Raw genomic sequence first — 21,418 nt, forward strand, 5'->3', positions numbered from 1 at the left:
ATCTCTCTGCCCCCCCTGATTTCAACGGGGTGGGCCAGGTGCATCCCTTAATTTTCGGAGTGAATTGCAAAAACCACCACATTTGAAGTTAAAGCATCCAATTGCCACCACATTTCCAGCGCGTCCCAAAAATCCACCACTTTACTTGTAAATTTTCTCAATAAAAACAAATGACCGGTTTGCCGCAGTTAACCCGATTTCTGACAGGGCTGGCCCACCCGTCAGGTGCCACGTGGGCGAGGCCAGACGGCAAGTGGGTTGACGGCCGTTAGGGCTGTCGGTACAAAACAGAGCCCCCACTCCCCGTCGCTCACACTCCACTCGCTCACTCTCTCACTCTCACTCCTCTGCTCTGTCCCCTGTTGCCGCCGCCGGAGGCACGGTTCCCTCCCCGCCGTAGAAGATGCCGTCGTGGAAGGATGGAGAGGAGAGCAGCGACGAGGAGGAGCTGGTCGGCATGGATCTGGAGCAGCACTGGGTAAGATATCTGCTTTGCACCTAGGGTTAGGGTTAGTGTTCAAGTGTTCTTCGATTTGAGACCATGTTTGGAGCAGTTGCTATCTTTTCTGCGGTTCACTAGTGTGCTACAATGCAGGCGAACCCTGACACCACTATAGATCCATCCTTCTGTGGTAGAGCTGCAGATGCAAGCATCACATGTAGACTGCACTTGGCCCCATGCATGAAATATGTTGCATTTGAAGGAAAGGACACTGGGAGGAGGTTCTATGGATGTGCTGTTCCTCAGGTCAGTGTTATCCAACGAGTTAATTTGGAGTGTCTGCTGTAGATTTGCAGTCTAATGTAGATTTGGTAGTGTAATGTAGATTTGGTAAATTCAGTTAAATGTAAGTTAGTCTGCAGTAAATTTGCAGTGTATGCAGTAGATTTGGTAGTTAGTATGCAGTAAATTTGGACTGTCTGCAGTTGCTGTCAGTAAATTCAGTTAAATTGTGTTAGTGGTAGTTAGTCTGCAGTGAATTAAGTAAATTCAGTCAATTTGGACTGTCTACAGTTGATGAAACATGTTTTTCACAGTGATTTTGCAAGCATCAGTTTCTGTCAGTAAATGAAACATGTTTAGGACATTGATTAAGTAAATGAAACATGTCAGTAAATTAAGTAAATGAAACATGTCAGTAAATTAAGTAAATGAAACTTGATGCAGGATGGTATTGACTGTGGAGTTGCTCAGTGGGTTGATGCCCCATGGCCTTCTATTCTGCAAAGATGTTTGGAGAAGTTATGGGAGATGTTTCATGAGGAGAATCATGGCAGAATGATTGACCATGAGAAGTATAAGAAAGAGTTGGACAAGGTCAGCAAGCAGTTGGATACACTTGGGGATCAGTACAGTCAGCTGGTTGAGGAAGTCACCAAGATGTTTGATTGGGTAGATCAGAACAACAGGGTCATGAGTGATGAAGAGTTCAAGCAGAAGCAGATGGATGTGGACAAGGACATGGAGAAGCTAGCTATCAGCAAGGAGAAGCAGAGTGCTGACTTTGGCAAGATGAAGGAGATGGAGAAGCTGGCTCAGGAGCTGAAGGAGATGAAGTGCATTCTTAGGTCTCAGGGGGAGATCATTAGGAACACAAGGAAGGAGAGGGATGAGATGAAGAAAGAGAGGGACAGGCTGGTAGAGGAGAAGAAGAAGCTGGAGTTTCTGGTGGGTGATCTTATGAAAGCTGGTCATGGCAACAAGGACAAGCTTGCCAAGATCAAGTCAATCCTTGATGAGTGAACAATGATGTTCATCACCTCAGTTATGTTAAGCTAATATGTGGCCTTGGAACAGTATAGCTGGCCTTGGGGTTGTATATTTTGGGAATCCCCTAGTTATGTAATGACTGTAATGATTTTCTACAAAACTACCTCCAGTTAAGTTATGTAATGTATGTAATGACTAGCTACAAAACTACCTCCAGTTAAGTTATGTAATGTATGTAATGACTAGCTGCAAAACTACCCCAGTTATGTAATTGTTGATGACCAAGGTGGCCAAAATCTTTTAGAATAGAAAATCAAACAAGGCTTGGGCTCAAGGTGGCCAAAATCTTTTAGAATAGAAAAAGCATCAAATCAAACAAGTAATGATCAGTTAAAATATCAGTCAAAATATCAATCAAACAAGCATGAAACTTTCTCAGATTAGTCACATAGATATGAATGATTTACTGTAATTTTTAGAATTTTTTCTGGCAACTTTTAAATATCAGTCAAAATGTGGTCAAACTAGTCAAGCTCAAAGTTGAAATGCATTAAGGCCATAGTAACTGGCCATTCATATCAAAAGCACAAGGCCATAGTAACTGCCATGTTTCTGGCCATGTTTTTACTGCCATGTTTTTCAACTTCTTACTGCCATGTTTTTCAACCAAAAGCACAAGGCCATAGTAACTGGCCATTTTACAACCAAAAGCATAAAGAAATAGTAGCTGCCATGCTGCCATGTTACATCCAAGGTGGCCAAAATCTTTTAGAATAGAAAATCAAACAAGGCTTGGGCTCAAGGTGGCAAAAATCAAACAAGTAAATTGTTGATGACACAAACATGTTCTCAACCATAAAAGTTCTCATCCATAACAGTTCTCAAACTTAGCATGGTAACACAAACAAGTTCTCAAGCTAAATACTGATTACACATAGCAGTTCACACATAGCAGTTCTCAGGCATAGTTTATGATATTTAGAAATACTTAAGGTAGGCAGTTCAAAATACAACAGCCAAATTGTGCACTGACTAGTTGCCACTGGCATAAAAGTAACCCCTCATCCTGGTGCTCTGGAACCTCTTCCTTTTAGACCCTACTGTTGCTCCCTCTGTTGTAGTTGCAGCCCTAGGTGCCATGTAGGGCCTTCCACCTCTCCTGCTGGCTGCATTGCTTGAACCTGAAGCTCTTGTGGTAGCCTGGGAAGTAGTAGAAGCATCAATGGTGATGCTTGCCCTTGTAGAAGCAGCAGTTGTTCTTCTTGGCCTTGTAGAAGCAGCAGGCTGGGCAGGACCAGTAGAAGCAGCAGTTGATTTTCTTCCCCTGGTAGATGTAGCAGGCTGGGAATGACCAGTAGCAGTTGTTCTTCTAACCCTAGTAGTTGCAGCAGGTGGTGCACTGGTTGCAGGCTGTGCAGTAGCAGTAGAACTTCCCCCAGCTCCATGGTAGTGAGTTCTGGTTGTCTAAGAAAGCACACATCATAGCCCAACAATTAGGATGAATCAAATGATTAAAACAATGAAAACTGGTGAGGCTAGTTGTTTGTGCCAGTTTCATGGTAATAAGTTGAAAACAATGACAACAGTGTGCATATTCCATACCTTGTGCTTGTCCTTTCTTGCCTGCAGATGAGGCTTCAGGGGCTGAGGGCAGTAGGTGTACCTATGTTTCTGCATCTTGCAGTTGCTACAGGTGATAGTTGCCATCCTTAATGTATCCTTCTTTGTTGGGACCTCAAATTGCCCCTTCCTCCTAGCTGTTTGCTTTCTGCCCTTCTTCTCTTTGAACACTGGTGGATCTATGTCAGCAGTTGGTGTCCTAGGCCAACAGTCAGGCCCTGGTACAGGGTAGATGATGTGCTTGTATGTTTCCTTATACAATGGTTTTTTGAAGAACTCATGCACATAGTCTTCTGGCTGCCCCTTCACTCTTGTAATGGCAGAAACTGCATGGTTACATGGCCAACCACATAGGTCCCACTTCTTGCAGTCACAGGTCCACTTATCAAGGTTCACACAGTAGGTAGACTCCCCACTAGTGACTTGCCAAATACCAGGACCTGCCATGTATGCAGTGCATTGCCTTGAGTACTTCTTTGACTCCTCCAACTTCTCCATATAAGTGGGTGTTATCTCCCACTTACTCTTCTCTGTCTTCTCTCTAACTGCTTGGTACTTAACCATCAACTTAGTTCTGAATCCATCTACACAGCTCCTTATTGGCTTGTTCCTCACATCTAGTATCATCTTGTTATACACTTCACTAAGATTGTTAACTACTAGGTCTGTCTTGCATGTGTGATCCATAGCATGCCTTGCCCAAGTCTCTTTAGGGATATCACAAAGCCACTTCCAAGCATCTTTATCCTCCTTTCTCAGTTCATTCATTGCAACCTCAAAACCATTCTTGGTGTATGAATATGCAGCATTGTCCATATGCTTCTTCAACTCCTCACTCCTGAAGCCAGCTGACTGGAAATTTGCATAGATATGTCTAAGACAATATCTTTGAGGTGAGTGTGGGAACACAGCTTGAATTGCATTCAACAGCCCCTGTTGAAGTCATTACATAGATGGCAACAAGTATTAATCATATAACTTCATAATGGCAGCAAGTATTAATCATATAACTTCATAATGGCAGCAAGTATTAATCATATAACTTCATAATGGCAGCAAGTATAAGAAATTATTATTTCTAGAAATTGCTCATTCAATTGTGAAATGAAAAATATACCTTCTGTCTATCAGAGATGATTGTGTATGTGCCCCACTTGTTCCCCTCTCCAATGCAAGCTCTTAATTGGCTAAGAAACCAAGTCCAACTTTCCTTGTCCTCCTTATCAACAATACCAATTGCAATAGGGAATATGTTGTTATTCCCATCCCTACCAGTGGCAGCAAGTATCTGTTGCCCAGTAGAAAGCTTGATAAAGCAACCATCTAAACCTGTATTAAAGCATTGGGTAGTGAAATGAGTGCATTATTAAGTACAAGATATGGGCAATGAATTGGAGTAATTTAGAATGCATATAATACCTATAAAGGGCCTAAACCCATTCAAGAAACCTTCTTTTGAAGCATTCAGACAGTAGAACATGTAGTGGAACCTAGGATTTGGGCTAGGATGGAGCTCAAGCTCTCTGGTAGTCACAATGCATCTGCTCCCAGGGTTGGTATCAAGCACAGCTTGAAGATAATCCCTAAACCTTGTGTATTGTCCCTTCATGTCACCTTCCACCACTTCAATGGCCAATGACCTTGCCCTGTAGGCCTTGGTCTTTGGCACTTCCAGCCCATACTTAGTCTTTGTTCTTTTTAAAATTGCATCAACACCAGCCCTTGGATTATCTCTCAGTTGCTGCTCACATGTTCTGGCCATCCAGTCAACTGTCACTTTGGTTTTTTCTCCATGTGCACCACAAGTGTGCAACAACTTCATCTTCTTGATGCAGAATGTCTTCTCATGAGCAATTGTGGATGCAGTCATGAAAAAAGGACACCCATTGTCCCTTTCTTTGCAATGCACAATGATCCTATCCTTGCAGTTCCTATGGTACTGGAAATTTCTAAGGATTCTGATATGAAAATTCCTAAGTGCTCTTCTAAACTGATACACATCAGTGAAGCACATACTCAAGCAAAGTTGGTCATGAGCATCTGGCTTGGTCTCATCATACCAGATCCTAGTCCTGGCCCTCTTGGCTTGACTCTTCCTTCCACAGGGCAGTGGTAGACCTGACTCATCATCTGAATCACTAATGCCATAGTCCCCAGGGAAACAAGCAGAATCATCAGATGGAATGAAATCAGGAATTACCTCAATGTCAGCTTCATGGTGTGATCTTGTAGTGGGGCCTGCTTTGCCTACTTTCTTGAATGTTTGAGGAAGAGGTGTCTCAGGTTCTGTGTCTGAGTCCTCTGCCTCTGGACACATCTCTTCCACTTTTGTGTCTCCTTCAAAGTGATGCATAGGATCCTCTCTCTGTTTCCTTTTCTGCTTCAGCTTCTCAATGATTTCATCTTCCTCCTCATTACCTATGTCATGCTCTTCCTCCTCAATGATTTCATCTTCCTTCTCAATGATTTCATCTTCCTCCTCAGAGCAGTCCTCACAACAGTTCAAATCAACAAACACTTCATCATCAGAGGGGCCAACATCTTCCTGTAATTTCTCTTTGCCCTTTGCTTTCTTCAAATTCATGCTCTGTTGTGTCTTAATATATGCAGACTCTTCACCTGGCTCTACAACAGCAATAGGCACAGCATAGAGCTCTTCAACTGTGTCTTCAACAGCAATAGGGAACAATACTCCTGCCTCATCTATAGAAATAATGTTGGAATCCCCCACATTACTTATAGGCACTTGTTCCTCCACAATATTTGACCTGTTAAACTCTCCTGGATTAGGCTCATTAGCCTTAATTACAGTTATGTTGAGCACCTTCTGCTCAGCATAATAGTCTAGCATCTCTTCCACACTATCTTCACTGTCAATAACCTGCATTCCTACTGCCCCCTTTCCTTCTTCTTTCATATAGAACATGTAGTCAGCTTCAGTATATCCCTCTTCAGTCTCTAGCAGTGCTAACATGTTAATATAAGTAATTTCTGACAGAGAAATGGTCCTCTCCAAGTTGTCTCTCCCTTGAAAATGGTACCTTATTTCCCATATCTCATCATCCAAACTACAGAAAATTGAGGAGAATTAGTGCTTCATTGATTCTGTTTTAATAATGTAACATGTTATTCAGACAAGATATTAGCACTATCTTCACTGTCAATAAGGACTAAACAAAGCATTCATGCATAAAACCATAAACCCAGAGCTATATTTCCTACTGAAACATGTTGTACAGAAAAGATATTAACTATATCAGCTACAACACTTGAGTAAACAAACAATAATCTTCAGTAAACAAAGCACTAAAATCAAACTGCCCTAAAATCTCCTAAAATCTAACAACCCTAAAATTTCCTAAAATCTAACAGCCCATTAACAACCATACTGTAACATGATAGGTTTATATGCAATCTAACAACCCTAAAATTTCCAGTGAATCCAATGAAGAGAGGGGTGGAGGGGGAAGAAATCTTACCACACGCCGCCGAACCCTGAAGCCCACTGATGGCCTTCTCCCACGCCTGAAGCCCTGATCTTGCGTGCTAGGGCCGCCGCCGCACGGCGCTCTATGTCCCACTCCGGCGGCGAGGGGGGCGAAGGGGATCGCTCCGGTGAAGGAGCCCGCTGCGTCAGCAAGCTACTGCTGCCGAACCAGTTGTCCACCTCCGAGAACCCATCACCATCGCCTCCAGTCCCTCCGCCGCCTGCTGACTCGCCGCCGCCGCCGGTAGGTTTAGCCGCCGCCGCCATCGCAGGACAGAGAGAGAGAGACGGGGGAAAGAGGGGAGAATGGGCCAAGCAGTCAGAGCCGCGACCGCTTTGACCACGCGCGTGCCGTAACGGCCGTCAACCCACTCGCCGTCTGGCCTCGCCCACGTGGCACCTGACGGGTGGGCCAGCCCTGTCAGAAATCCGGTTAACTGCGGCAAACCAGTCATTTGTTTTTATTGAGAAAATTTACAAGTAAAGTGGTGGATTTTTGGGACGCGCTAGAAATGTGGTGGCAATTGGATGCTTTAACTTCAAATGTGGTGTTTTTTGCAATTCACTCTAATTTTCCTGACACACAAATTTGCTTAATAGGAAGGTTGAGATCCCGTCAAAACAAATAAGGAAAGTTGAGTTACCTTAGTTCCGGTCGGAAACCGAGCGCTAGAACGCTCGCGCGCGAAATAGCATCTCTCGTTTCTAAATATAAGTATTTTTACATATTTCGAATAGTCTATAACATACGAATGTATGTAGACATATTTTAAAATGTAGATTCACTTATTTTACTCCGTATATAGTCATGTGTTGGAATCTCTAAAAAGACTTACATTTGGGAACAGAGTGAGTAATCAACAAACCAAAGGCTGTGATTTCTCTAAAAAAACAAACAAAGGTTGTGATTAGCGGGGAATAAAAACAATGGCTGTGCATCTTCACATGTTCATGTGTTAGTTGGTTTTGTTGGAGCCTTTCTTATTATTATCTTGCTACTTCTACTTTAGAGTCTTAGAGCATCTATAGTCGGGCATCCCAAACCTGCCTCAAACCCTGGGCGGACAGCCCACCACTGACCAGTAAAACAAAAATGGCTCATCCGGGCGCTTCAAAACGCCCTTAAAAGCACGGACTGTCCGACGCCCATTAATCCATCGGCAAGTTGTCGGTGGAGCCCGACGAGGACAGCGGCTCCGCGCTTGGGTCTACCGTCGGTCGCTGACGACGGCGGGGACGGACGCTTGGCGGCTCCGCTGGATGAACGCCAAGGCGTGGCAGCTTGCCATTGAGCAGTCTGAGTGCGAGGGGGCAGAGGCAACGGCGGAGGCGGCTCGGCTCACGAAGCTCAAGCGGCAGGAAGACACGACCGTCCGGTGGCTCAAAGTGCCCATCGTCCTCTCCGACACCTCCGAGACGACAACGGCGACGACCATGGCACCTCGTCCGATGACTCGGGCAATCCTCCACCAACCGCCGACACCTACAGCTGCACTGTCGACCGAAAGGGGAAAGGTTCGCGAGGAAGTGGTGAAGATCCACCTTCTCCACTTTAATTTCAAGTTTCCAGGTGTAGTTTAAATTTGTCCGTCATATATGTGCATTATGTGAATTTTGGCGATCTTTTAAAGATCTGTTGGTGATCTTTTGGCGAACGGATTGTGCATTTATATGTCCGGTTGTATGTCTGTTTCATGTTCTACGTAGTTTTATTCATGTTGCATGATTTGGTATTGATATAAGGGATCGAATATAAGATACACGGATGTGGACGACGCTTTTTGAGGCCTGGCCGATCAATGCACGCGGACACGACTGGACGCGTCAGCGGACGCTTCAACAGATGATGTAAAACTTGATGATATAAAAATGATTATAGGCTAGAAAAGATAAGATGTTTGGACACCGTGGTTGTGGTTGCTTTTCCATATGCCCAAAAACTGGAGCCCAAAGAAGTGAAAAACTGAAAAGCAATTGAAACATGAAATCCAACGGTGGAGAGGTCAGGAGCTTCGAACGGGACTAGCGACTCGGTGGTGGTCAGGTCGGTAGATTGGAGGACACCTGATCGCTAATAAACCTCAGCGGCCGACGATGGTGTGGCAGCTACCATCTTGGACGGGGAACTGTTTGAATTGACAACGGCGTTTCGAGCTTCCACAATAGTTTTATTGACCGAAAGGTACGAGCAATGGGGTGGCAGCGGGGCTGGGGCGGTCACCGGATTGTCGGTGACAAGTAAGTTTCACCGTGGCGGTTGGGTTCCCGACACCGGAAGACGTCTAAACATTAGGGATAGTTACTTTGACTCTTATAACATGACCCAAAGTTCGCTAGGCAGCTGGAACATTTTGGTCCCAGCTCACCTGGTCAATTTGGGCCATGCTTCAGAGATCCAATGATCCACGTGTATTTTTTTTTCTATTTGTGCACCTAGAGGGCGATTGCATTGTAGTCTCCTACACATTTTTTGGAGCCCTTATAAATACCCAAATGATATGTATTACAAGTCAGATGCGTGGCACTTTGGCCCTGACGTTTTTTGACAACAATTATAGTCACGCATTGATAGAAAATGAGTGGATGAAAAGAAAAACTGTTATCCGCGGAAGGGAATGAAATCTTACTCAAATCAGTTGTACAATCTATCCCAACTTATGCCATATCTGTCTTTAAAATCCCTAAAAAATTGCGAAGGAATCATTGACGCGTGCTACCTCTTGAGCACTCCGTTGGTTTTCCCTTGAAGAGGAAAGGGTGATGCAGCAAAATAGCGTAAGTATTTCCCTCAGTTTCGAGAACCAAGGTATCAATCCAGTAGGAGACTACACGCAAGTCGTCTCGTACCTACACAAACAAATAAGAACCTTGCAACCAACACGATAAAAGGGTTGTCAATCCCTTCACGGCCACTTGCAAAAGTGATATCTGATAGAGATAATAAGATAAATATTTTTGATATTTTTATGATATCGATTGGAAAGTAAAGATTGCAAAATAAAAGACGGAAGGAATAGTAAATTAATAGGAAAATAATATGATGGAAAATAGACTCGGGGGACATAGGTTTCACTAGTGGTTTCTCTCAAGATAGCATAATTATGGTGGGTGAACAAATTACTGTCGAGCAATTGATAGAAAAGTGCATAATTATGAGAATATCTAGGCATAATCATGTATATAGGCATCACGTCCGCGACAAGTTGACCGAAACGATTTTGCATCTACTACTATTACTCCACACATCGACCGCTATCCAGCATGCATCTAGAGTATTAAGTTCATAAGAACAGAGTAACACATTAGGCAAGATGACATGATGTAGAGGGATAAACTCAAGCAATATGATATAAACCCATATTTTTATCCTCGATAGCAACAATACAATGCGTGCCTTGATGCCCCTGCTGTCACTGGGAAAGGACACCGCAAGATTGAACCCAAAGCTAAGAACTTCTCCCATTGCAAGAAAGATCAATCTAGTAGGCCAAACCAAACTGATAATTCAAAGAGACTTGCAAAGATAACAAATCATACATAAAAGAATTCAGAGGAGCTTCAAATATTGTTCATAGATAATCTTGATCATAAACCCACAATTCATCGGATCTCGATAAACACACCGCAAAAAGTATTACATCGAATAGATCTCCAAGAAGATCGAGGAGAACTTTGTATTGAGATCCAAAGAGAGAGAAGAAGCCATCTAGCTAATAACTATGGACCCGAAGGTCTATGGTAAACTACTCACACATCATCGGAGAGGCTATGGTGTTGATGTAGAAGCCCTCCGTGATCGATTCCCCCTCCGGCGGAGCGCCGGAAAAGGCCCCAAGATGGGATCTCACGGGTATAGAAGGTTGCGGCGGTGGAAATAGGGTTTGGTGGTGCTCTCGGATGTTTTCAGGGTATATGAGTATATATAGGCGAAAGAAGTCGGTCAGGGGAGCCACGAGGAGCCCACGAGGGTGGGGGCGCGCCTACCCCCCTGGGCGCGCCCTCCTGCCTCGTGGCCTCCTCGTTTCTTTCTTGACGTCCACTCCAAGTGTAACACCTCGCATGTAACTTTCCACTTTTGTAACTCCGACTCTTGCCATTTTCGGCTATGTGCTATGATATTCCCTTCGTGGTCGGGTTTTGTTTTCATTTTTCATTTTGTTCATGTCATGCATTTCATATCATGTCATCATGTGCATTGCATTTGCATACGTGTTCGTCTCATGCATCCGAGCATTTTCCCCGTTGTCCGTTTTGCAATTTGGCGCTCCCATCTCCTCCGGTGCACCCCTCTTGTTTTCTTTCATGTGCGGGTGTCAAACGTTCTCGGAATGGACCGAGGCTTGTCAAGTGGCCTTGGTATACCACCGGTAGACCACCGGTCAAGTTTCATTCCATTTGGAGGTCGTTTGGTACTCCAACGGTTAACCGGGCATCCGCAAAGTCCTTTTGTGTGTTGCAGCAAAACCCCCTCTCTAAACAGCCCAAAACCCACCAAACTCTCTTCCATGCTCTAGGTCGTTCGATCACGATCGTGTGGGCGAAAACCGCACCTCATTTGGACTCTCCTAACTCCCTCTACCTATAAAAATGCATCCCCTCCCGAAAACGTATGCAGTCCAAACCCTAACCCTCGTCCCTCCGCGCGCCGGACATGTCCGCCCGGCGCCGGAAAAATCGCCACCGCGCCCGGAGCCAGTCCGCCGCCGCCACGTGGCGCCGTACGCCGCGCGCGCCCGGCGGCCCGCCGAAGCCCGCCGCGGGCCCGCTGGCCCGTACGCCGCCGCGCGCCTTCCCCCGCTCGCCTCCTGCACCGCGCCGCCGCCGCCGCCTCGCCGCCTCGCCGCGCCGCCGCCGCCTCGCCGCGCTCGCCTCCGCGCCACTGGCCGCCGCGCGTCCCTCCGCTGGAGCTCGTCGCCGCCCCGTGCCCTCCGGCCTCCTCCGCCTCTCCTCCGGCCGGCCGCCGCCTTCCTCTCCCCTTCCGTCGCCGGCGAGGGATCGTACCCGATCAGATCTGGTAGAACTCCCCTGCGTTGACTTTCCCGAGACCCCGTTTTTCTCCAAGTTTTTCAATATGTTACAGCATATGCCCCTGTTCATCATTGCATAACTCTCTGCATATAGCTCCGTTTCGCGCGTGTAATATGTCAAATTGTTCATCTCGTGATGCTATACATTTTGTTCAATTGCACCATGTTCATTTGAGGCCATCTTGATGCCCAAATCTCTGTTGCAAGAGTGCTAGTTGCTGTTATCTGCTGGTTCTTAGCAGAACTTGGAGATTTGTCATTTTTGTATCATTTAATATGTGCATCTTATGGGCATGAGCTCTACATGTGTTTTGTTGTATGCCACGCCATCTTTCCAAGGGTGTATGCCATGTATATTTGTGATCTCTGTGGTGACTAGCACAAGCATGCAAACTAGGCCCCGTAATGTTTCTGATTTCAGAGACTTAGTAATTTCTCCAAGTCTTTGTCTGCTGTTATTTTGTTGCCATGTAAACTTGATGCTACGGAGAGATCCATGCATATTTTGGAGATGTTCAGTAAGGATGATTTGTAGATATAGTTGTAATTGATCCTTTCCTGCCCTTGTTTGCAATTATGGAGTGCCATAGCATGACTCAATCTTGCTCTACTTTTGCTATAAAATATTTCTGGCAGATTCTTAACATGATATGCAATATTGCCAAGCTTGTTGTAGTTGATCCATACATGATACGCTTTTGTTCTTGCCATGGTTAGCTTCACAAACTTGCCATCTTGCTGTAGGTATGCTTGTTTTATCATGCATTGCTTTGTGGTGAGTGCATCAAGCTCACAAAAATGCCTTCATATTATTGTTTCTGCCATGCTCTGTTTTCTGCTAAGTCTGAAACCTGATAACGAAACTTGCTATGTTTACAAGGTTGCCATTATATCTTCTGGTCCTTTTTGGCTTATGGTCAGTAAGGGACTTTTGTCATATGAATTTAGTAGAATACTGCCATGCCTTGTTTTGCCATGTCAAGTTCCTGTAGCATGTTGATTTCGTGCTGAACATTGCTACCTGATGTTGTTTTCTGCCATGTCCAGTAATTTCACTAAGTCTGTGAACCTGTTATCTTTTGCACTTTTGCCATGCTTGTTTGAGCTTGTTATGTTGTGATCTAGCCGTGGCTCAGTGTTCATCTTTTGTCAAGAATCTTCTGTAGATTACTGCCATATGCTTTGTTGCTATGTTGGAGTGCTGTAGCATTGTTACTTGTTGCGTTCTGATTGCTATCATGCTATTAATCGCAGATTCGTGTCATTCTTGTTTTGCTTGCCTTTTGCAAACCGTGCATCCGTTTCCGGTGATCTTTATATCGATTTCGACCAAAATCATCTCATCTTTCCAGTGGCATGCTTGGTTTGCCAAGTTACTGCCTTGTTCATCTTTTTCCTTCCGGAGCACGCATATGCATCGCATATCATATCTCGCATATCATACATGTTTTGCATCATGTTGCTTGTGCATTTCTCGGGATTGATTGTGGTTCCGTTGCTTGTGTTCTTGTCTTGGGTGATCCGGGAGACGAGTTTGTGAACGAGGAACCTATTGAGTACGCTTACGAGGATCAAGCTTTTGACAACTCTGAGAACCTTGCAGGCAAGATGACCACCCCTCGAAATCACTTATATCTTTGCTTTGCTAGTTGTTCGCTCTATTGCCATGCTGCGCTACCTATCACTTGCTATATCATGCCTCCCATGTTGCCATGTCAGCCTAACCATCTTTTCCTAGCAAACCGTTGTTTGGCTAAGTTACTGCTTTTGCTCAGCCCTTCTTATAGCGTTGCTAGTTGCAGGTGAAGTTGAAGTTTGTTCCATGTTGGAACATGGATATGTTGGGATATCACAATATCTCTTATTTAATTAATGCATCTATATATTTTGGTAAAGGGTGGAAGGCTCGGCCTTATGCCTGGTGTTTTGTTCCACTCTTGCCGCCCTAGTTTCTGTCATACCGGTATTATGTTCCTTGAGTTTGCGTTCCTTACGCGGTTGGGTGATTTATGGGACCCCCTTGACAGTTCGCCTTGAATAAAACTCCTCCAGCAAGGCCCAACCTTGGTTTTACCATTTGCCACCTAAGCCTTTTCCCCCGGGTTTTCGCGAGCCCGAGGGTCATCTTTATTTTAACCCCCGGACCAGTGCTCCTTCGAGTGCTGGCCCAAACCGAGCGATGTCCTGCGCCCCCTGGGCAACCAGGGTCTATGCCAACCCGACGTCTGGCTCATCCGTTGTGCCCTGAGAACGAGATATGTGCAGCTCCTATCGGGATTTGTCGGCACATTCGGGGGCTTTGCTGGTCTTGTTTTACCATTGTCGAAATGTCTTGTAGACCGGGATTCCGAGACTGATCGGGTCTTTCCGGGAGAAGGTTTATCCTTCGTTGACCGTGAGAGATTATGATGGGCTAAGTTGGGACACCCCTGCAGGGTATTATCTTTCGAAAGCCGTGCCCGCGGTTATGAGGCAGATGGGAATTTGTTAATGTCCGGTTGTAGAGAACTTGTCACTTGACCCAATTAAAATACATCAACCGTGTGTGTAGCCGTGATGGTCTCTTCTCGGCGGAGTCCGGGAAGTGAACACGGTTTGAGTTATGAATGACGTAAGTAGGAGTTCAGGATCACTTCTTGGTCATTGCTAGATGACGACCGTTCCGTTGCTTCTCTTCTCGCTCTCTTTTGCGTATGTTAGCCACCATATATGCTTATTGCCGCTGCAGCTCCACCTCATTACACCAACCTTTTCCTATAAGCTTAAATAGTCTTGATCTCGCGGGTGTGAGATTGCTGAGTCCTCGTGACTCACAGATTCTACCAAAACAGTTGCAGGTGCCGACGATGCCAGTGCAGATGATGGGATCGATCTCAAGTGGGAGTTCGATGAGGAACGTGGTCGTTACTATGTGTCTTTTCCTGATGATCAGTAGTGGAGCCCAGTTGGGACGATCGGGGATCTAGCATTTGGGGTTATCTTATTTTCATTTGGATCTTGACTGTAGTCGGTCTATGTGTGTATTTTGGATGATGTATGAATTATATTTATGTATTGTGTGAAGTGGCGATTGTAAGCCAACTCTTTATCCCATTCTTGTTCATTACATGGGATTGTGTGAAGATGACCCTTCTTGCGACAAAACCACTATGCGCTTATGCCTCTAAGTCGTGCCTCGACACGTGGGAGATATAGCCGCATCATGGGCGTTACACCAAGTCTCCTGGATTGCGTTTGTTCCAAAAATCACTCTCCTGAAGGTTTCATTCCGTTTGGATTCCGTTTGATATTCCTTTTCTGCGAAACACTGTAGGCAAAAAAACAGCAATTTGCACTGGGCCTTTGGTTAGTAGGTTAGTCCCAAAAATAATATAAAAGTATATAATAAAGCCCATTAAACATCCAAAACAGATAATATAATAGCATGGAACAATAAAAAAATTATAGATGCGTTGGAGACGTATCAAGCATCCCCAAGCTTAATTCCTGCTCGTCCTCGAGTAGGTAAATGATAAAAACAGAATTTTTGATGTGGAATGCTACCTAGCATAATTTTCTATGTAATTTTTTTTATTGTGGCATGAATGTTCAGATCCAAAAGATTCAAGATAAAAGTTTAATGTTGACATAAAAATAATAATATTCAAGCATACTAACTAAGCAATTATGTCTTCTCGAAATAACATGGCCAAAGAAAGTTCATCCCTACAAAATCATATAGTTTGGTCATGCTCCATTTTCGTCACACAAGAATGCTCTCATCATGCACAACCCTGATGACAAGCCAAGCAATTGTTTCATACTTTAGTAATCTCAAACGTTTTTCAACTTTCACGCAATACATGAGCGTGAGCCATGGACATAGCACTATGGGTGGAATAGAATATAATGATGGGGGTTATATGGAGAAGACAAAAAGGAGAAAGTCTCACATTGACGCGACTAATCAACGGGCTAGGGAGATGCCCATCAATTGATGTCAATTCAAGGAGTAGGGATTGCCATGCAACGGATGCACTAGAGCTATAAATGTATGAAAGCTCAACAAAAGAAACTAAGTGGGTGTGCATCCAACTTGCTTGCTCACGAAGACCTAGGGCATTTGAGGAAGCCCATTGTTGGAATATACAAGCCAAGTTCTATAATGAAAAATCCCCACTAGTATATGAAAGCGACAAAACAAGAGACTCTCTATCATAAAGATCATGGTGCTACTTTGAAGCACAAGTGTCGAAAAAAGGATAGTAGCATTGTCCCTTTTTATTTCTTTTTTTTGGCCTTTCTTTTTTTGGCCTTTCTTCTCTTTTTTTATTTGGGACAATGCTCTATTAATGATGATCATCACACTTCTATTTTTTACAACTCAATGATTACAACTCGATACTAGAACAAAATATGACTCTATATGAATGCCTCCGGCGGTGTACCGGGATGGGCAATGAATCAAGAGTGACATGTATGATAAATTATGCATGGTGGCTTTGCCACAAATACGATGTCAACTATATGATCATGCAAGGTGTTGGTGTGCAAAAGTAGGGGCTCTCCTTTTGACCCCTTTACTTGTGCACGGGCAGTCAGAGCCACGTGCCACGGCCACACTTAACAGAGCAGAGGAGGGAAGCCGGAGAGAAGCCGAAGCACAAGCCAACCAAGGCAACGCCAAGACCAGAAACACAGGAGAGCAAGAGGGCGAGGTGGACTCCCCCGGCAAGACCCTTGTCGGGGCGGCCTCCGCGGCCCCGTTAAGAGCCTTGCCGGAGCAACTTGCCCGATGCTAGCAGAGTAGGCCACCCTTGAGCCCGTGGGTTCCAACACCACCAACCCACCACATTGGAAACAAGGCTCGGGAGGAGCCTCTGTGGTGGCATGCAGATCTTCGTCAAGATCAAGAACATATGAGATCAGGTGAGGACTAGAAGACGGTGACCCTCGGCGGGATCCCAGCCGAGGAAATCCACAAGACCCCCGGCAAGACCCTTGCCGGGGACGACTGCAACGCCACGGCAAGACCCTTGCCGAGGGCATCAGCGGGGCCACTGCCAGGCCCGCACCAGCCAAGACTCCGCCGCCGTTCGCATGCGGTCGCCAGCCCAACCAGCTAGGCAGGCACCTGCGTGGAAACATGCGGCTTCCAGACCAACTCAGCAAGCACCTGCGTGGTGGCATGCAGATCTTCGTGAAGACCCTAACACCGCGCCACCTCAGCAGCTTGCCTGCCTACATGGCGCTGCACGCATCACTGGCCTGGGCGTGTGTCGAAGCAAGGCGGAGCGGCGACGGACGGGACGGGCCTCGTTCCCGTCCCCGATAAAGCTAATGGACACCTAAGTAACGCATTTAATGCGCTTTGTCCCGTAATGCCGGGCGATAAACTCGCACACTGTACACCTTTCCACCTCCTGTGTGCCACTGTGGCAACCCCTTTTGTCTATAAAAGGAGGCCCGAGGCATACTGGAGGGGGATTCAGCTCTTTGGAACGACGCAGCCACCGTAGCTAGTTCGAGAGCTCAAGAACACTCTGAAATACACACCAAAGCAGGACTAGGGTATTACGCATCTTCGCGGCCTGAACCTGGGTAAACGATCTTTGTGCTAGCTCCTGAACCTGCTCTTCTCACAACCCCGCGCCCGCCGACCGTAGAAGGGGTTCCAGTGATCCCATAGGTGTCGTTTCCACCGACATCTTTGGCGCGCCAGGTAGGGGTTGGCGAAGTTGTGAGAATCTGGTCTAGCAGTTAGCCTAGCAGTTCTTCATTGCCATGGCTTCAAAAGAAGAAGACGGCCAAGAGAGCGGCGTCGCCTGCAAGCGCGAAGGGCGCCAGTGCGGCGACAGGAAAGCTAAGTCATGCCGAACCTTAAATAATTCCTTTTTTATATAAGGTTATTCCCCTCGGAGATCTCGTTCGTTGTATGGAAAACCTGCACGCAACGGGGCCATTCCGCTATTGGCAACGCCCTTACTCTGTTTCGAGTCCGCTCAATAGCTTAAGCGGTCGCGTCGAGAACGACACGGTAGCCTTCCGCAATTGGCAACGCTCTCGATTCTGACTCGAGCCAAGCTCGACAGTTCGAGCGGCCGCGCTGAGAGTGGTAAGGTGGTTCGCTTGGCAGCAAGCACACCCAGCAGGCTATCGAGGATCCGTCCTCGAGGCGCCGCGCCCTGGGTTACGCGCCGGCAACCCTACCCGGTTAACGTAGGGTGGACATACAGAGAGAGAGATTGAACAGGGAAATAACATGCACTGATTCAAAAGTACTGCAGAGTTATATTACATCAATTGTTGGTGCGGTTCTAACTAAAGATATAAATTGTCTTGGTCATGAACCTGCAGCGATGATAAGAAGCGGGGTGCCTAGTCCCGGCGCTGGCCCTCTACCCTATGGATTCCATCGATGCCGCTGATGACGGGCTCGATACGCTCCCTGAGCGGCGCGAGGTCCACATCCTCCGGCAAGCTCTCCAGCGCAGCGTAGAAGTCGAGGGTGAGATTCCAGTATGCCACCTTGATGAGAACCTTGGTCATGGCACCCTGACAAAGCCTCCGGGCCTCATTGGCCAGGAAAGTCACCCTGGTGGAGCGGAAATGCTTCAGGTCTCCAAGAACACCCTTGAAACAGGGTCAGCCTGGCGTTGGGAGTCGTGCTGCTATCCGGAGCGTACCTCACATTTGGCATCTCCATGGTGGCCAGCTGCGCGGTGATCCTGCCGGCGACATCTTCGAGGCGGCCGATCCAGCGATTCTCGCCATCCACGAAATCCCTATGGTTGGTGGCTTCATTCTTCCGCTGCTGCTTCTCGGCCTCCAAATCCTTGGCCAGGGTCTCCTCCCGGGCCTTGGCCTCCGAGACCGTCTCCTCAAGGCCCTCCAGCTTCAGCTTCAGGTCTTTGATAGAGTCGTTGGCCTTGGAGAGCTGCCCAGCCTTGCCAAGGACTGCGCCGTGCGCCTCCACCAGGGCACCGTTGAGCGTATTCTTCTCCTCGGCCAGCTTTTGGGTCTGGTCCTTCAGCCCGTCCCGCTCCACCTCCAACTCCTTCACCCTGTCGGCGTGAACCAGAGCCTGGGCATCGAGTGCCTCCTTGTGCCTCTGCTCCAGTTCCCGGGTCCGCTGCACGACGAGCTTCTCCACCTCCTCATCCTTGCCGTGGAGCGTTGCGGCAAGCTTCTCCTCGCGCGCGGCAAGGTCCTCCTCCTGGGAGTTCAGTGCGGCCTCGTGCTAGGTTCGAGCGGCCTCGGTTGCGGTGGCTAGTTTCTCCGCCATCTCCTGGGCCTTCTCGATGTCGGCCCGCTTTATGGTGAGCTCCACATCACGCTTGGCCAGCTCGCCCTGGGCGGACTTTAGCTCCTCACAAGCTTGGCGGAACCAAGTTTGCATTTCGGCGACGCGTCCCTTGAGGTCCGCCTCCGCCTTGTCCACCGTCGCCATCCTAGACTTGACCTTGTCCAGGCGGGCGCGGTGGAGCGCCTGAAGCTTCCGAAAGCTGGCGCCGATGGCATGGAGAAGCCGCTCCTCCTGAGAACCGTCACCACCGGCGCTCGGCTCGTCAACAACCTCGAGCCCGGCAGCGGCAAGCACCTCCTCATCGAACGCCTCTCCCTCGATGGGCGCCCTGGAGCTCGACGTCCCTGGAAGGTGGACGAAAAGGTCATCGCTCACCTTCAGATACCTGCCGGGGCCGGAGGCAGCGGAGGAGGAAGGCTGGTCATCAACCACCTCCTCCTCGGCAGTGGACTTGCCGGCCTCCCCGGCGGGCCCCTTGCCGGCCTCCTCGGCAGTAGCCTTGCCGGCCTCCCCGGCAGGCCCCTTGGCGGCGTCCTCAGCAGCGCCCTTGGCGACCTCCTCGGCGGCAATCTTCTCGGCCTCCGCCTCGGCGGCCTTGGCGACATCCTCGATGATGGTGTCTATGTCCTCCTGGTCCGCCGAGGGAGGATCTGGATATCGAGAAGGAGATGAGGTGAAACCAAGACCAAGACTCAGAAAGAAAAAGAAAAGACAGGGACGGAAGGCGAGTGACTTACCTGTGCCGGGCTGGGAAGCAGAGGTCCCCTCCCCGCCAACATTTGGCGCCGAGGCAAAGCCACCAGCGCCCGAGCTCGCCTCCTCCTCCTCCGTGTGCATGGGCTCAGTGCTTGGCGCCCTTGCCGGGGACGCCCCTCGGGGCGGCGTGATCGATGGGGGCGGCGTGTTGGGGGTAGCCCTCCGTGGCTCCTCCCGCTGCTGTCCTCCTCCTGCAACCATGGCAAGGTCAGCACCAAGAGATCGTGCCCCCAACACACGTTGACGAGGGGTGAGTGATGGACTTACACTGGGGGCTGTGCCGGGGGCTGCTGTCCGGGCTGCTCAACACCACCAGCGGTGTACCAGAAGCATCGGCCGGGGGCTGGCCGCTCGCCGAAGCCCTGGCCCTCTTCACCCTCTGGGCTAGTGTCCCCGCATGCCTGCAAAAATGAAAGCAATCCAAGATAAGCGGCACAGTTTGAGGAGACGAAGATGACAGAAAGGGACAGGATGCTTACTCGTCCTCCACCTCCTCCTCTGCCGCCTTCCTCTTCCTTCTTGGGCTGAGGGACCCGAAGTCGAAGACGACCTCCACGTCGATGTCTATCGGAGGAGGGGAAGAAGGCAGACTCTGGACGCGCTTGGATGAAGAAGAGACAGATGCTCTCTTCTTCGCCTTCGCGGCCTTCACCAACCTCTTCGCCACCGCGGCCCTCGTTTGGCGCGCGGACGTCTCCTGGGCATGCCGGGGTTTCACGGCCTTGCCGGGCCAAACCGGCTCGCCGGAGCTGGCCCGCCGCAGGACGCGCCCTCTTCCCGTGGCTGGAGGGTCGACGGCTTCGGCCTCCTCCTCCTACTCCTCCTCCTCCGACGACGACTCGTCGGGAGCATCTTCAATGAGAGGGGCCCCGGTGCCGGCGCTGCTGGCCTCTCTAGCGGATTCCGCCCACTGGGCGAGCTTCTTCTCCTCCGCGGCTGCCGCAGCCTCGTCCTCCACGCCGCCAGCGCTGCCGGCCTGCCTGGCGAGCTCCGCCTCCACCGCCCTGGTGGCGATATAGTCCAGCTCTGCCTGCGTGGTGTACTCGATGAGCAGCGGCTCATTGCGGACATACACCTCTGCCAAGCCATCAAAGAACTCCTGCACCTGCTCGTCCGGCGGTGCGGCCCAGTTCTGGACGGGACCGTGCGCGTTGCAGTCCGGCATCATGGTGATGATGTCGGTCTGGCGTGAGTTGTTGCTCAGCGGGACCACCCCCACCGGCAACCCAAACAAGGGCCCCTTGACGACCTTGTCGGCCTTCGCGGCCTTGTCGGATCTCTCGGCCCAGCCCTCGTGGTTCACGTCGAGTTGAAAGATCCGCTGGCAGAAGTGAGCGTGTCCCATCACCATGAAGTTGTGATTGAGGCCAGGGTGAAGCCTCATGATGTCGGCCGCGTTCTAGAAAAGCCAGGCCGGCCTCCCCTTGTTGTGCAGAGGAGTGATTCGGCGGCGGAGGAAATCCGCCCCAATCATCTCCAGGGTAAGCCCGGCAATGGTGAGGCGGTGGATCCTGGTGGTGGCGATCTTGAGC

General features: G+C 48.4%; 2 protein-coding genes across 2 annotated transcripts; one reads left to right on the forward strand and one right to left on the reverse strand.

The window, feature by feature from the left end:
• Positions 1-342: 342 nt before the first annotated feature.
• LOC141042318 (uncharacterized) lies at positions 343-1,790 on the forward strand. The gene is made up of 3 exons (XM_073510212.1): positions 343-478; positions 596-748; positions 1,169-1,790. The coding sequence occupies exons 1-3, from the start codon at positions 404-406 to the stop codon at positions 1,742-1,744; spliced, it is 804 nt and encodes a 267-aa protein (XP_073366313.1). The 5' UTR covers positions 343-403; the 3' UTR covers positions 1,745-1,790.
• A 2,294-nt stretch (positions 1,791-4,084) lies between these two features.
• LOC120975661 (uncharacterized) lies at positions 4,085-19,274 on the reverse strand. The gene is made up of 3 exons (XM_073511687.1): positions 19,186-19,274; positions 4,449-6,399; positions 4,085-4,264 (listed from the first exon to the last, which is right to left on the reverse strand). Exons 1-2 carry the CDS (start codon positions 19,272-19,274, stop codon positions 4,698-4,700), a joined length of 1,791 nt encoding a protein of 596 aa, XP_073367788.1. The 3' UTR covers positions 4,085-4,264; positions 4,449-4,697.
• Between the last annotated feature and the right edge of the window lie 2,144 nt (positions 19,275-21,418).

This window comes from Aegilops tauschii, chromosome 3 (genome assembly GCF_002575655.3).
Source record: "Aegilops tauschii subsp. strangulata cultivar AL8/78 chromosome 3, Aet v6.0, whole genome shotgun sequence".
In the NCBI taxonomy this organism is placed as follows: Eukaryota; Viridiplantae; Streptophyta; class Magnoliopsida; order Poales; family Poaceae; genus Aegilops; species Aegilops tauschii.

Bases quoted from the DNA above. Each gene is read 5' to 3' on its own strand.
- LOC141042318 (XM_073510212.1), top strand. From the start codon at position 404: ATGCCGTCGTGGAAGGATGGAGAGGAGAGCAGCGACGAGGAGGAGCTG. The intron at 479-595 runs GTAAGATATCTG...GCTACAATGCAG, and splicing joins TGGATCTGGAGCAGCACTGG to GCGAACCCTGACACCACTAT. The intron at 749-1,168 runs GTCAGTGTTATC...AACTTGATGCAG, and splicing joins ATGGATGTGCTGTTCCTCAG to GATGGTATTGACTGTGGAGT.
- LOC120975661 (XM_073511687.1), bottom strand. From the start codon at position 19,274: ATGGCGACGGTGGACAAGGCGGAGGCGGACCTCAAGGGACGCGTCGCC. The intron at 6,400-19,185 runs GTCCGCCCAGGG...AATTTTCTGTAG, and splicing joins CAAGCTTGTGAGGAGCTAAA to TTTGGATGATGAGATATGGG.